Source organism: Mus caroli, chromosome 3 (assembly GCF_900094665.2).
Source record: "Mus caroli chromosome 3, CAROLI_EIJ_v1.1, whole genome shotgun sequence".
Lineage (NCBI taxonomy): Eukaryota > Metazoa > Chordata > Mammalia > Rodentia > Muridae > Mus > Mus caroli.
In genome coordinates this window covers 80,557,674-80,573,584 of record NC_034572.1, presented here as the reverse complement: position 1 = coordinate 80,573,584, position 15,911 = coordinate 80,557,674, and the positions used below count along the sequence as shown (strand labels likewise).

General features: G+C 52.3%; 1 protein-coding gene across 1 annotated transcript in view; it reads right to left on the bottom strand.

Moving 5' to 3' along the window:
* Positions 1–15,814, bottom strand: part of Insrr (insulin receptor related receptor) — a 20,345-nt gene extending 4,531 nt beyond the window's left edge. Inside the window, exons 1-16 of the mRNA XM_021157729.1 lie at positions 15,270–15,814; positions 11,410–11,961; positions 9,604–9,907; positions 9,377–9,519; positions 9,077–9,221; positions 8,068–8,282; positions 7,723–7,849; positions 3,359–3,597; positions 2,724–2,891; positions 2,440–2,635; positions 2,233–2,274; positions 1,934–2,154; positions 1,600–1,736; positions 1,357–1,519; positions 1,123–1,228; positions 516–568 (exon numbers count right to left, since the gene is read on the bottom strand). Of these exons, the coding sequence (XP_021013388.1) occupies positions 516–568; positions 1,123–1,228; positions 1,357–1,519; positions 1,600–1,736; positions 1,934–2,154; positions 2,233–2,274; positions 2,440–2,635; positions 2,724–2,891; positions 3,359–3,597; positions 7,723–7,849; positions 8,068–8,282; positions 9,077–9,221; positions 9,377–9,519; positions 9,604–9,907; positions 11,410–11,961; positions 15,270–15,354 (2,896 nt within the window). The 5' untranslated portion in view covers positions 15,355–15,814. The remainder of the gene's footprint in view (positions 1–515; positions 569–1,122; positions 1,229–1,356; positions 1,520–1,599; positions 1,737–1,933; positions 2,155–2,232; positions 2,275–2,439; positions 2,636–2,723; positions 2,892–3,358; positions 3,598–7,722; positions 7,850–8,067; positions 8,283–9,076; positions 9,222–9,376; positions 9,520–9,603; positions 9,908–11,409; positions 11,962–15,269) is intronic.
* Positions 15,815–15,911: the final 97 nt, after the last annotated feature.

The following is a 15,911-nucleotide window of genomic DNA, read 5'->3' as shown; positions in this document are numbered from 1 at the left end:
TGGTGGTGGTGGTGGTGGTGGTGGTGGTAGAGGTGAGGTGGTGGGTGTGTTGCACAATGGTGTGCATATGGACCTGCTGAGTTATTGCATTGATACAGAATCTCCCGCGGATACAGAAGCCCCATGCTTTGACAGGGCTGGGAGTGTGGGCAATGAGCTCTGAGGGATCCTTGCCTGTCTCAGCAGCCAGGGCTGGGGTTGCAGGCATGTATAATGGTGTCAAGTGTTTATGTATGCTGGATATTCAGACTCATGCACTCATGCCTGCAGAGTAAACACTTTCACTCGCTGAGCCATCTCCCTAGCCGTCACCCCCAGACCATCAGATTAGGGTGCTGTTTCTTCACCAAAGGCTACAATGTCATTTCAGGTGTGCTTTACACAGACAAGGACTCCCTTTGATTTGTCGTCTGAAGGGCTCTGTTCCCAAGGCCACCTTCTCCAAGAAGGCTCTCTGGAGCTCCACTCTCTTGTGCCCACCTCCTTTCCCACACCTACTATGCCCCTGGACTTACTGTGGGATGCACTGAAATACTCGGGGTTCACCGATGTGTACAGCATGCTGTTTCTGCAACAGGAGGCAATGGATCAAGGGGAAGATGGATCCACAGGATGCTGTTGACCACAATTGCTCTGGCCAGCATGACCTCTGGGGAGTCCCAAGCATTGCCAAGCTGCCCATGATACTAGTCTTGGGATCAAATTGGCTGGGAATAGGTAAAGCCAGGGGTCGAAAGAGGGGGTCCTCTCTCTGTGGACCTTCTTGTGCTCACCCCAGGGGCATGTGATGACATCTGTACAAGCGTATACTAGGGCTCCTGTCTTCCTCTTGTCACAGCAGAACCTGCTTGCTCCAGCTAAGGGCATGGGAACCAACAGTTCCCCCTCCCCCCCCACGTGCCCACACCAAGGAGTTCCTCAAGCTACAAGACATTTCCAGGTTAAAAAAGAGGTGTTGTCACCCCAGCTAAGAGGTATGCCTCCTTCATACCTTCTAGGGAAAGAGTTCCTGTCTTTAAGGAAGTCCTTTCTGTTGTCTAAACTATTACTGTCTGACTGTGCTGTCTCTATGAGATGGCTCAGGGAGAGAGCGGGGTGGAAATGTGTGGGACTTGTCATCACCTCTTCCTGCTGTAGAAGAAACCGAGGGCAGCAAGCGTCACGAGCAGCATGAACCCCACAGGGGTGACAGTGAGGAAGATGCGCAGCCCCCCAGTATCCTCTTCCTCTGGTGGTGGAGGGTGAGGAGAATTGACAGGTCAGGGTATAAGCTGCTTCTCAGGCAACTGCTGGAGCATGGTCATGGGCAGGGCTGCTGCTGAGTGGAGATCAGATTGGGAAGCAGATCTGTCTCACCTAGATCGGTGATGTAGAAGGTAACACCGTCAGTCCAGGAACCATTGCCAGCCAACGAGGTGGCCCGAACTTTAGCAGAGTAGTTTCCAGGGGGCAGCAGAGCCAGGTGGACCCCACCGACTTTGGCATATCGAAGACGGGACACACAAAGCACTGTGGCCTCCTGTGGACAGCACAGACAGCAGGCTGGGGAGCGGGTGGAGGTGCCAACCCAGGGTGGGGTAGGGGCGGCTGGGTACCTACCTCTCCCAGGCGTCGGTACTTGATTTCATACTTGAGGATGAGCCCGTTGGGGTCAGGGGGCTCAAGCCAATGTAAGGTGACACTGCTCTTGCCAGCTGCCTTCCAGGCCACTTTCCCCGGGATGCCATCGGCCTCTCCTGTAGGAGGGGGCATCTGGCAAATAGGCCACAAGCAGTTCCTCTTGTTCACGTTCAAACCCAGGCTAAACTGGGAAGTTTGGAGAAATTCCACAATCATGGGGACCGGGAAGGGTGAACAGAGCGAGGCTCCGAGACTAGTTGGAGGACAAAACCTGCTGGTTACAGAGCACTGACTAGCGTGAGGGGGCACCTACTATGTGGCATGGTGCGTGCAAAGACGAAGGTGGCAGCGCTGCAGCCCACAGTGTGCGCGGCGTGGTTGCAGGCATGGATGTCAATCCTGTACTCTGTGAAGTGCCGTAAGCCGCTCAATATAGCTCGCTCCCGGGGAACCTTGTCCTCTTGAATCTCAAAATCCGAGTTGTTTTTCCCTAGTCTGAGAAGTCCAGCTTCCCGGCGGTGCCTCTCCGAATCCCTGGCAATGGGATAAATCAGAGATGTAAAGCCAGTTCTCAGAGCCCCTCCCACCATCCCCACACCTGTCCCAGCTCACCTTTGGGGGTTCTTGTTGATGGACGTCACTTTCCATGGAGCCCTGGAGGAGGCCGGGGACCCTCTCAGCTCCGGGGGCGCTCTATCGCTTCACCCTGCCTCCAAATCCTCCCACACCAAGGCCAGGCCCACACCATAATAGGCCCCTCCCACTAAGTCCCACCCTCTCCAAGGTACCGCCCTTCAGGCCCTCCCAACCAGGTCGCACTTGGGGATGGTGATGGCATGGTGTAGGAAGTTTTCAAATTTTTTCTGGAAGGTGACCTCTTGCGCCTCCAGTGCAGGCAGGGCCTGCCCAGGAGGTGAGTGTTGGCAAGGACAGCAGCCTTGTTCCGGCTCAGCCTCCAGCGCCGGGTCTTCACGGTCGAAGCGTGTGTCGTGGCTGCTGGTGGGCAGCCGCAGACCTGTGGCCACCGTGCAGAGGAGAGAAGTCAAGGCAGTGGTCCACCCGCCACTACCGAGCACCCCCGGCCTGAGGCACCCAGGGCGCACCGCGGTGGCAGTAGTCATTGATGTAGAGGTCACCGTCCTCCGCCAGGCGCTGCCACAGCACCAGGTAGTAGGTGATGTTTCCATTGCGCTGGACCGGTGGCTTCCAGCGCACCAGGAGGTGGGAAGAGGAGTTGGAGGTGGAGATGACATCTTGGGGCACCGTGGGTGCTGTGATTGTGAAAAGGGTGACGCTCAGGGGTGGGACCCTTCCAAATATTGAGCTCTTCCCTCCCTCTCTCTGTCTCTCTGTCTCTCACTGTCTCTCTGTGTCTCTGTGTCTCACTCTGGATCCACCCTCTTTTTTTCTAGAGCCTTCCTTCCCTAGAAATCATTCTGTCCTTTCTCTGTTTCAGAAAATAGGGCTTCCAGGGTAGGTAAACACTCTTCCACCTGAGACTGGACCTGACCCTGGGGAGACAATATTATTATAAAGAAGCTCAACTTTCAGTATTCTAAATCCTTCACAGCTCTCTGAGTTCATCCAGCGATCACAAGTTCAATCCCAGGCTCCCCCAGGCCCAGTGTGAAAGGAGTCCTGTCTTCTAGGGTGCCCCAGCCTCTGTGTGTCTAGCACCTGTGTGCTTCCCTCTTCCGCACCAGGATTTAGGCATCTCATTCTAGTGCCTTCAGCTCACCTGCAGGCAATGTTCGCAGGTAGACAATGGGGCTCTGGGCTCCCTGATGGGGACTGTCCTCAGCGGTGGTCAGTGTGATGGCCCGCACAAACACAGCATACTGTGTCCAGGGTTTAAGGGGGGCCAGGGTCACCCCTGGTTCCTGGGTGCGGCTGAGGGGTAGTTCCACATCCAACAGGTTCCAGCTCTGGGTTCCACAGGCATCTGGACCCACGTGTTCTGTGGCATTCTGAAATGGGCTGAATACCCCATTCCCAGTATTGGGGGACCTCCAAGCTCTAGTACACACACATACACACACACACACACCCCACACCAGCCTGACTCAGGATTCTTATAACTATGTGACTTAGGACAGCTGTAATTCTGGCAATGCACCCACACTGTATGGCTTATGACCGTGGCCACACATCACAAATTGTAATGAAATATCCCTTGTCTTTCAGAGGAATGATTGAGCTTTTGTCATCATGAAAAGAGCCACAAAAAAGTTTGAATTGTATTTTAAAATGAACTATAGTGGGCTGGAGAGATGGCTCAGTGGTTAAGAGCACTGACTGCTCTTCCAGGGGTTCTGAGTTCAAGTCCCAGCAACCACATGGTGGCTCACAACCATCTGTAACGGGATCTGATGCCCGTCTTCTGGTGCGTCTGAAGACAGCCACAGTGTACTCACAGACATAAATAATTCTTTTTTAAAAAGTGGTTGTGGGGGGCAAGAATATCATTCTCATCTCTAGTGAGGTGACTTGGAGCCTGGGAGAGCAGAGTCTATTTTGGCTTTTCTTTGTCCTGTTTTAAAGAGTATTTCTAAGTAGCTCAGTCTAGTCTGGAACTTGCCCTCGCTCTGCTTTGGCCTCCCGAGTGTTTGCTGGGATTAGCCTGTACTACCAAACCCAATGAACAGAGTGTTTTGCACAGGGCCCCTGCATGGACTTGGAAGTCTATGAACCTCCCAGATTATAGGCACAGTTTTGCACATGTTTATGTTTCTAGAAACACCTTTCTAGAAGTTGGTTCCTAGCTTTCATGTCATCCTGGAACTCTCTATGTGGACCAGGCTGCCCTTGAACTCAGAGAGATCCACCTGCCTCTGCCTCCAAGTACTGGGATTAAAGGTGTGCCATCACAATTGGCTAGCTCTCAAGTCTCTCTCTCTCTCTCTCTCTCTCTTTTTTTTTTTTTTTTGGTATTTCGAGACAGGGTTTCTCTGTGTAGCCCTGGTTGTCCTGGAACTCACTTTGTAGACCAGGCTGGCCTTGAACTCAGAAATCCGCCTGCCTCTGCCTCCCAAGTGCTGGGATTAAAGGCATGCACCACCAACACCCAGCTAGCTCTCAAGTCTTAAAGGTGGATCTCCAAAAGCCAAGACCCAAAAGTTCAAGGGAATAATTGAGGTGGACTTTGGGGTTTAGGCCAGAAGCAGGCCTTGAAGAGATACCATGGGCTTTAGGGATATAAGGAGGGCTGGCTCCCGGGCAAAAAAAATAAGGACCGAATGGAAGCCATCAGCAAAGGAAGTAAGAACCGAATGGAAGACATCAGTCAGCAGGCTTTGGGGTATTAATTACATTGTGTTCATTGTATCCGTTTCTTTGATGGGAGGCAGAGGGGTGGAATTATGCTGAGCCACAGACAAAAAAAGTATGTGTGTGTGTGTACATGTGTGCATGTGTGTACATGTGTGCACATGTGTAATGGTGCATATGTAGGGATGTTCTCACCGGTGCTGGTGTGTGTGGAGACCAGAGGTTGGTGTTGACATTCTTTCTTCAATCACTCTCTACCTTTTATTTTGAGATAAGGTTCCTCACTGAACCTGGTGCTTGCTCTTTCTATTAACCCCTGGCCAGCGAGCCCCCAGGATCTTTCTGGTTTTGTCCTCCAGTGCTAGTGTGACCGCTAGATGCACACTGCCACACCTGGCTTTTTTTGTGAGTGCTGAGATCTGAGTTCAAGGTCTCGGGCTTGTGCAGCAAGCCCCACTCTACCTACGGAGCCATCTCCCCAGCCCATGGATAGAATGGAGGCAGGTGGAGTGAGATGAGGAGAGGCCTGAGGACCTGTTCTTGCTGGAACTCAGAAGTGGGCTGGTCCAGGAGCTGGTATGGGGGTTGCAGAGTAGATGCTGTGAGGGAAGATGCCTCGTGAGGTATGACACACAAGTAGGTTTGGATCAAAATTGGACCAGGATTCTCAGTGTCTGCCCCTGAGGGAGCACATAACAGCCATACTGTAAAGCAGAGATGCTGGGGAGGGGGCTATAACAGCCATACTGTAAAGCAGAGATGCTGGGGAGGGGGCTATAACAGCCATACTGTAAAGCAGAGATGCTGGGGAGGGAGCACATAGCAGCCATACTGTAAAGCAGAGATGCTGGGGAGGGGGCTTCCTGGAGAACCATAGGATTCTTTGACCTTAGTGCCTAGACACAGCTGTGTATAGTTGTGTAGGTTGTGAACTGCATGCATGAACATAGATTGGCAGCCACTCACACTGCTGCCCATGTCAGTAACTCCTTAAAGTGTGGCTCATGAGCTGTCAGCCTCAACATCAGTTAGGAGCTTGGTAGAAATGCAGGTCCATAGGCCTTGCCTAACAACCAACTCAGACTATCAGAGAAAGGCCCAGGAATCTATGTTTAACACACTCCCCATCTCCCTATACTAAACATTCTCCTGCCATTGAGACCTATAAGAGCCTAGGCTAGCTGAGCACCCTGTTTCTGTGGGCTCCCTTCCTGCTTCCAGCCAGACCCTGAGATGGTGCTGCAATAAAACCTTTCAGTTCTACTTTGCAGGAAATACCTCCCACATGAGTGGTTCAGACCCTGTTTACCAAGGACAGCACTTCTTACCCCCCACAACGATCAAAAATCCATTTCTCACCAGGTGGTGGTACTTCATGCCTTTAATCCCAGTATTTGGGAGGCAAAGGCAGGTGGATTGCTGAGTTTGAGGCCAGCCTGGTCTACAGAGTGGGTTCCAGGACAGCCAGGACTATACAGAGAAATCATGTCTCAAAGAAAAAAACAAAACAAACAAATAAAAAACCCAAACAAAATGAACAAACAAAAAATAAATTTGTATTTCTCTTATTAGGAAATCTCTTGATCTTGTTCTCACTCTTGCCCTGGTTCTGGGGATGGAACTTGGGCCCCTCACATACTGGGCAAGCATTCCACCACTGAGCTACACACAGTCAGTCCTCCTCCTATTTCTCCTTTTGAGATAGGGTTTTATTGGGATAACTGTGAGGCCTTGGTTTTAGGAGCCTCTTGTCTTAGCTTCCGTCACGCTTTCATAGGATTGTGCTAAAAGCCTTGACTGGGAGATCTGTGGTTGAATCTCAACTTGTTTTGGGAGCAGGCCTTCTTGTGGCATCCCTCCTGATAAGGTCAGTCCACTCTCTCCAAAGAGTTAGCCCATTCTGGCCTGGAGTGTAGCTCAGCTGGTAGAGTGTTTGTCTAACAGGCATAATGCCTCGGGATTGATCCCCAGCACCACATAAACAGGGTATGGTGTGCACCTCTGTAATCCCAGCACTCAGGAGTTGAAAGCAGAAGAACGAGTTCAGAGTTTGAGGCCAACCAGAGCCAATTAAAAAGAAAGGGCTGGGTACTGGTGGTCCACACCTTTCATCCCAGCACTTGGGAGGCAGGAGGATCTCTCTGAGTTTGAGGCTAGTTTGACCTATAAAGAGTTCTAGAGTTCTAGGGCAGCCAGGACTATATAAGGAGATACAGAGAGAGAGAGAGAGAGAGAGAGAGAGAGAGAGAGAGAGAGAGAGACCCAGCTCCTCTTTCCCTGGGCTTTAATGAAATGCTGGTAAAGACACTCATAAAAATGGCCAACTTAGCGGGTACTTCCCAAACCGCGGCTGGGACTAGAGCATGTGGTCAGCAGAGAGCGTTAGCACAGAGAATTGAAGCTTAATTAGCCTAGCTCTCCTAGCAGAATGATCTCCAGGGCTCTCAGAAACCTCTGTTGCCCTCTTCATTCCATTTGGTGAGGGGAAACTGAGGCACGGAGGACCAAACAAGGTGAGACAGATCCAGGCTGGGGTGTGACTTGGGGGTCCAGCTTTCTGGCTCTCCCTAGCCCAGCTGGACTACACTCTCACCCCCTTGGTCTTGAAAATAAATCGACTCTGCACAGCACACAAGCCTGGAACCCCAGCGTTCTTGGGGGCTGGGGTCGAGGAAGGAGAATCTTTGAGAGCTAGAGGCTAGTTTACATATTGAGAATCCCCCAACACACATACTGAGAAAGAAAGAGAGAGAAGGAAAGAAAGAGAGAAAGAGAAAGAGAAAGAGAAAAGGAAAGGAAAGGTAGGTCCTTCATCTGGCACCCCTTTCTACTCACGACTCCTTGTAATAGACGATGAAGCTGAGCAGGTCACGGGCCTCCAGTGGCTCATAGCGCTCCCAGCGCAGGAGGATGCGGTCTTCCTCCGTCAGGTTGAACACAAAACGCAGAGTGCGAGTCTGACCTGGGCAGAGCAAAAGAAAAGCACCTGCTGCAGGCTCATGCTGCCGCTGACCCCACCCACGGCTGCTCTTCCCTTGGGTTGATCCCCTATTTTAGTACACGTGTTTGTGTGCGTGCGTGTGTGTGTGNGTGTGTGTGTGTGTGTGCGCGCGCGCGCGCGCCTGTGCGTGTGGGTGTGTGGTGTCCTGAGCGCACACTTGGGGTTGGGCGGGGCCTTACAGGCAGCCCGATCTCCATTGGTCCGAGGGTTGATTTCAGCCTTGCTCTGCCGACCTCTGGTTCCGGTCACCTCCTCCAGTTGGTATATGTGCTCCAAGCAGAGGCGTGGGTTGAAGGCGAAGTATATTTTGCCCACGGGAATGGTGAGCCCCGCGGCCACCCAGGATCCCAACTGTTGCAGGTTCTGGTTGTCCAATACGTAGAGAGTGTAGTTCCTGGAGAAAGCCAGGCGCCTTGATGTGCAAAGTGACAGGGGCTCCGGCAGCCAGGGGCTGCTGCTCATAGGTTCCCCTGCAGGGGTTGCACTGAGCACAGGTGCAATCTGCAGGCCACTCACATTCATGAGGGGCCTCAGGGACACCCCCTCTGTGCCACTGCTGAGCAGTGTGACGTCCTGACATTCACCCACCCTCTCTCTGCCGACCTTGCCTGCGAAGTGGGGTGAACAGTTTGTCTCTTCCCTCCTTTATCTCACTTTAACTGTGCACTGGCTGTGGGGGACACAGAAGCTAGAACTGGCCAGCTTGTGAGTACCCCTAGGGGGTCACGATAATATAGCAGGAGACAGAAGAAGAAGCCACAGGGAACCACTTGACTGATGAAGATTTAAACATCCTTTTATTTTGAAAAACACTGGCTACTTTGTGAGCAGACCTCCTTTGCTAGGCGGCAGGGATGGTTTTACACCCAGGCAGGTTCACTCTGCCCCTGAGCTGTCAGGTGATGCAATCATTACCCATCCTTATGGAACAGCCTGAAATTCTCATTGCCTGGATGAGTTCTAGTCACTGTTTATCACACTTTGCATACAATGGCATAACAATTGCAGTCCTACAACACAAGCTTCATTCTACAGATGGAAGACCTCAGGACCAGAGAACTCAAGCAACCTCCCCAAACACACACAGCTAGCAAACTAACTTCAGAGCCTGTTCTCTTCACCACTATTCCGAGAATGTTGGGGAAGGGGGCAGGGAGGTGTCGGTCAGCCTGATTTCTGACCCCTTACCCATCCACCATGGAATCTCCCCGGATTAGTTTGAGGTTCTTGAAAAAGCCCAGGGTCACCAGCGCAAAAGAGTGCTTGATTTTGAGGAAGCCGGTGATGGTCTCCACCAGACCCAGGTTGCGTTGAAGCTCTGGCTCCAGATTGTCTGGGGATGAGGAAGATAGTACTGGAGCAGGGCCGGGGAGGGTGATGGGTCCACAGGGAAGGGAGCTGGAGGGACAAAGGCGGTAGGAAGGAAGGGATGCTTGGGAACCATGCAAGGGATACAATTGGGAGGGGGCGTGGCCAGGAAGTACTGACAGCCTTGGCGAAGGTTGAGGATGAGGCTCCCCTCCACGTGGGTGCAGCCCACTAGGTCCTGTGTGGCTTGGACAGAGTCGATGGTCTTTGTCCCAACCTTGCACTCTTTGGGGCACAGGCCCTCACACTTATGGCAGAAAATGCTGGCGGGACAAGCGGACCCATTTAAGCCTTGGGCCGATGAAACTGCTCAGACCTTCAGACCACCCCAAGGGTATCCCCCTCACCTGCTGCCATTGCGGGTGAAGCCTGGAGGGCACTGAGCCAGGCAGCTGCCCTCGTAGATGCCGAAGGTGGTGGCAAGTCCAGGAACCTCACGCAGATGAGCACAGAGCTCCGCGGTGACACAGCGCCAGGACTCATACTGGTAGGTGCCTGGAGGGCAGGCTCGGAGGCAGACTCCTTGGAAGTAGAGGTGGCGGCAAGCTACACAGGCTCGAGGGTCTTCAGGCTGGCTGCAGCCTCCCAGACACTCACTGTGGCAGCAATCACCGCCTGCTGTGCAGGCCAACCCTCGGGGGCAGGGACACACTGCGGGCAAAAGATGTTAGACCTTACCTGTCCCTCTGCAACCCCTCAGTGATGTCCCTTTCCAACCCTGGCCCACCCTATCTTAAGGTCACACTCTCAGCATCAGACATCTCCGATTCAGATTACAATACTAACTTTGTTTCTTTGCACCCATAGATGCTTAAAGATCAGCGTGGGACCCCCCACCCCCTATGCTCCACCTCCCACAATGTCTCCTTGAGAGGATCAGAACTCAAGCTGTGCTGTGCTGCCCGCCTTTGATCCCAGCATTTGGGAAGCAGAAGCTGGTGGATCTCTATGAGTTTGAGGCTAGCCTGATCTACATAGGAGGTTCTAGTCCAGCCTAGACTATACAGAGAGACCCTCTCTCAGAAAAAAAAAACAGAGAGCATCTCAGAACTCAAGATGGAGCAGCGACCTTGTCCACCAGGATTGCTGCTCTGCAGCCTGCTGTCCTGTCTAGGCTGCCCTGTGGTGGCTTGGTACAGTGCCAGGGGGAACCAGCTGGCCACTCCTGATCAGCTAGGCCAGGGCAAGGTGGGTCCAGCCAGGGCCTGTTGACATGGTACACAAATTAAGAGGACATGCAGCAGCTGTGTTTACAGCCAACAGGGAGGCAGCTCACTGCTGATACAGCAGGGATCCGGTTATTCTCCTGCCTGGAGTTGAGGCTAGAGGTGAGGGGGGCAGACCTTGAGCTGGATGAGAAAGGCTAGGTAACCCCAAATCTGCTCCTGGCTTCTGGAAGGTCTTACTCTGTTCCCCACTTTCTACACTGCTTCCCTTCTGTCTCGTGGGCCTCCTAGGTCACTGCTTGCCCTTGCCTGTCCTGGTCTTTCCATCCCTTCTTCCTCCTTTCTGTCCTTAGCACCCCATCTCCCTATTTCACTGCTATCAGCCTGATCACCAGGGGGCCAAGGCCACTTTTACTGATACCACCGTCCTGGCTCTGCTCTAACGCTGTGTGGGCTCCCACCCTCCTTATTACAGCTGAGAGACAGGCACAGAGATGCCAGGTGAGCCTGGCTAGTGAGCAGAGGCGAGCCCAGGCCACCTGGCTGCATCCTTGGCTGCTGCCCCAGGAGACAGTTTCTTGGGCTGACTTCTGTCCACTGTGTCTACCCTCTTCCCAAACTCCCTCCTTACCTACTCTCTGCCTGCCTGATGCCCCATCAATTATCTAGTTGCTCTGAGCTTCAGTTAGTTTCCTTTCCTGGAAAATGGGATAGTGAGGGTACCTGTCTCGTTGGAAGGGTAAGGATTTAAAAACAATGGCAGCAAGTCAGGCATACTCAGCACTTAGGAGACAGAGACAGAGGAATTAGGTGTTCAAAGCCACCCTCGGCCACATGTCAAGTTTTAGGCCAGCCTAGACTATATTATATATTGTCTCAAAACAAACAAACAAACAAACAACAAGAAGTGGGACAGCAAAGTCCAGACCCACCCTTCCCCAGGCCTGCCTCCCTGTGGCTACAGCCACTTTCTATGCAAGTGCCCACCTTTCTGACAGTGGCTGGACGTCCAGCACCTGTAGTCAGTGCGCCCACTGAAGGTGGTTCTCGCACAGGGCTCACCAGCAGCGCCCAGTACACCGGGGCACACGTCTGCACACTCCTCGCCCAGCTTGTTTCCTACAATGTGGTTGGTACCAGGTGCAGGCTGCAGCAGACCCCAGTCAATGGTGGAGAGATGGCAAAGTTCCTGGTTCTTCTCCACACGTACGGCCCCACGCAGCACGGCCCCAAGGGACGGCAGCCCGACGTCCCTTAGGTGGGGCATCTCAAAGATAATGAGTGCATATCCCAGGAAGAGCCGTGTGCCTCGGATCACAGCGAGGTTGGGGAAGAGGTCTCGAAGGCTCTCCAGGCCATAGACTCGGAACAACAGCAGGTAGTCAGTCACTTGGGTAAGGCGAGGAAAGCTGAGGCCTCGGAAATCCTCTCCAGTGGCAGCAAACATAAGAAGGATCTGCAGGTGACCCTCCACCACACTGCAGTTCTCCAGCCGACGGAGCTCGGTCACTTCCGAGCGGATATCCAGGCTGGGGCACACTGTAGGCACATGTGGGCAGACAAATGAATACAGTGCAGACCAAGAGCCTTGTCCCTGGCAGCTTCATGCTGGCAGGAGGACACAGAGTGGACGGTACCAAGTTCCCTTACATGCTTGCTCACCTCCTTCACCTCAGTGAAGACCTCTCCCTCTATCCTGCTTAAAACTATCTCCCCTGCTCTTTTGGTGGGGGTCAGTACTAGCTATACAAATGTCACACTATTGAGCTACATCCCCAGCCCATGGTGTTTTTGAGACAGAATCTTACTGTGTGGCTCCGGTAGCCTGGAACTCTGTCCTCCTGGCTCTGACTCCTGAGTCTGTGTGTACCACACCCCATTTTCCTGTAACTTTCAACTATCTTTTATATAACTTGTTTATTTATTTTGTTGATTGCAAACCTCAGGAGGGCAGGGATTTCTGTTTGACTCACTCACTGCTAGACCCTAGTTCACACACAGTGCCTGATGTAACGTTTGGTGCTCGGTGAGTGTTTGGTGAGAAAATTAGGGCAAACTGTGCCTGGGAGGCAGTAAGTACCGAGTACTGAGTACCGAGTACTTCTGTCTCTGCCCTCAGGGGCCCAGCCTGCTGATACCTACATCATTTTTGCTTTTGAAGGGGGACAATCCATAGTTCCTCTTTGTCAAAGCAGAGGTCCTCACTTCATTCCCTCAGCCTGACATTTTGAGGTGGAGTCAAGCTGGTCCCCATCCACTGCTCCAGTCTCAAACCTAGAAAGGCTCCTTAGGTCTTTGGCCTGCAATCCTGGGGCCCAGTGTCCTTGTTCTAGCTCTGACCCTGCATCACTTCCCACTCCGGCTTAATTTCTCTTAATTCAGCAGCAAGTCACAGGAATGCCTGTGGGGCTGCCCAGCATGGCTGCTTACAGTTCCAACCCTCTCTTCAAGGTTCTGGCTGTTCTAAGTCAATTTTGCATTTCCCCATGCCATCCAGTTCAGGATTGGAACCTCTGGGCACTTGGGACACTATAGGACATGAACATCTGGATCCTGACTCTACTGTTTCCTTTGGGACTCAGTCCATTTGTCTTTCTGTTAAGGCTTTTTTCCCTATAGGGGCTGGATGCTTCCTCACTTCCTCCTAAGGAGAGCTTGCAGGGTCTTCCTGTAAGATGCAAGTCTAAAAGCTTCGGTGTAATTTTCTGGTCTACTTCCTCTCTCCTCACCTCTCTCTCTCTCTCTCTCTCTCTCTCTCTCTCTCTCTCTCTCTCTCTCTCACACACACACACACACACACACACTCATTGGTACTATACCCTGCATTCTTCCATACAGGCTAGCCCAGTCCCTCCTGCCTTAGCGCTTGCCAAGGCTGATTTGGATGGGATGGAGAACAGGAAGACCTGTCTTCCTATACATTCTCTCTGTGGTCCATGCTCAACTGTTGGCTGTTGCACGAGTGCGTGCCCACATGCTTCCGCACACACTAGGCTAGGCAGGTACATACACAGAAAAAGAAGAGAAGGAAAAACACTTCTGTTCCCTCCATGAAAGCCAATTAGGCTCTTTGAGGCAGGTGGGGGGGTTCCCTCAGGCGCCCACTTCCCATCATGCCTTAGCCTCTCCAGAGCTCCCCTAATGTGAGACATTGGAAAAACAAATCTAAGACCTTCGAAGATTAACCCCTGCCTGTCCTCAGGCCAAGCTCCAGGGAGAGCTTTGCTGGGAAACAACAGCTGGGCTCCTTGACCAAACACTAACTCCCAGGGCATGCTTGCTTTATTTTGACAACTGTGCTCCTGCCTAGCATCTGCTGTGCAGTGTCGTGGCACAGAAAGAACAGGGGTAGGGCGTTCAGGTAGATCACCATGCGTTGCAAATCTTCTGGCCTCTTTCATGAGACACCTTACCCCAGTCCATCTGTATTATCCTTACAGGAAGGGGAGCCCTGGCTTGGTCCTGGAAGCCCTCACTTAGAAGAGTGTTCTACGGGGCCTAGCAAACACAGGAGTGGATGTTCACAGTCAGCTATTGGATGTATCACAGGGCTCCCTATGCAGAAGCTAGAGAAAGTACCCAAGGGGCTAAAGGGATCTGCAACCCTATTGTCGGAACAACATGATGTACTAACCGGAACCCTGGAGCTCTTGTCTCTAGCTGCATATGTATCGAAAGATGGCCTAGTCGGCCATCATTGGAAAGAGAGGCCCATTGGACTTGCAAACTTTATATGCCCCAATATAGGGGAATGCCAGGGCCAAAAGAATGGGAATGGGTGGGTAGGGAAGTGGGGGGGCGCTATGGGGGACTTTTGGGATAGCATTGGAAATGTAACTGAGGAAAATATGTAATAAAAATATTAAAAATAAAAAAAATAAAAAAATAAAATGTTAAAAATTCATAATCAAATAAAAAAAAATAAAAAAAAAGAAGAGTGTTCTAAGACCCTTCCCATTCCCAGAGTGCTGGGTTCCCAAGCTCTGTCTGTATGGAGGACAAAGGCAGGTTAAATGATGGCGTTATACACTTACTGTTTCTTCTTCTGTTGCTGCTTCTTCTTCGTCCCACGTAGCCCTGGCAACCCATGAGGGAGGGGCCATTTGGTCTGCATTAGTCCCACTCCCACTCCCTAGGTGTCTTTGGTGAGAAGTGTGAATCTGAGGTATATCACTGAGTTACGGAGGAGAGGCAGTCCTCTCTCAGACAGCCCTCCTGCCCACAGTGGGACCCCAGGGTCCCCACCAACACAGATGAAAGCCTGGGGTGCCAGAGCTCAGGACTTGCCCTGGGTCTGCCTCTCCTGACTCTGAGCCTACCATCCACACAATAAGTCAAATTGCTTACTGGTGCCTGGTTTTCAGCTTTGATCCCAGCCTGCCTCTTAGCAGTCAGTGGCCCTAGAAGCAACCTCCAATTCTCAGTCTCATTTTGGTTTAAACTCAGACTTTACTGGGATCACGGTTTCACTAACAGCCATGAGTTGGAGAACATCTGTTCGTTCCATTTCTAACTCCTTAACCTCTTAGGGGAGCTGAAAGAGAAAACTCTTCATATAACAGTTCTATCTGGCAAAAAGTCCTTCTGAGAGCTAATCCTCGTCTTCCCGTCCCAACAAAGACTAACTAGAAATCAGTTGTGCTGCACACCTTTAATCCCAGCTCTTGAGAGGTGGAGGCAGGTGGATCTCTATGTTCAAGGCCAGCTTGGTCTACAGATAGAGTTTTAGGACAGCCAGGGTAACACAGAGAAACCCTGTCTGGAGACACCAAAACCAACCAACCAAAGACTAAGTATAGGTGTTCTGGAGGGAGATGGGGGTTAGAAGGACATTGCTGGGGACTCACCCTCTAGTGTGTCCAGGCCAGATCCCAAGAACAGCAGGCTCATAAGCAAGTGTACTCCCCAGGGCCACAGAGCAGGCACTGCCATGACCTCAGCCCTGATTGTCTTCCAGGTATCCTCCAGGGAGAAAGGAGGATGCAGACCCAGGTTCCAGTGTGAAGGGGGCGGGGGACACACAAGGGCAAAGGGATTAGAGATCTCAAATAGAGACCGCGGGAGATAGAAAAGAATTTCGGATCCGAGGAAACAAAGCCTGTGACAAGCAGCTAGAGACAGCTTCAGTGTGGTCCAGAGACAGATACTGGAACAGAGATGCAGATAGGAGTGGAGGAGCCTCAGAGAGGCATCCAGAGGGAGGATGATTCAGAACACAAAGATCCAGACAGTCCGGGCAGTTCTGAGGGGAGGCAGAGTGGAAGCCCCCGGTGAGCCCCGGGAGTGCCCCAAGGGGCGGCAGCAGGGGTCCTGAGACACCCGCAGCACTCCACCCGAGACACTCCGCGGACCTCCTGGACATGCAGACTTCCACCCTCGGTCGACCGGCCGCGGCTGGTGGGGCAGGAAGGCAGGGACCTCGCCCAGCTCCCGCCCTTTCCAGAAACGGATTGGTTTACGCCGCCGCCGACTTCTCTGTTCTCTCCGCC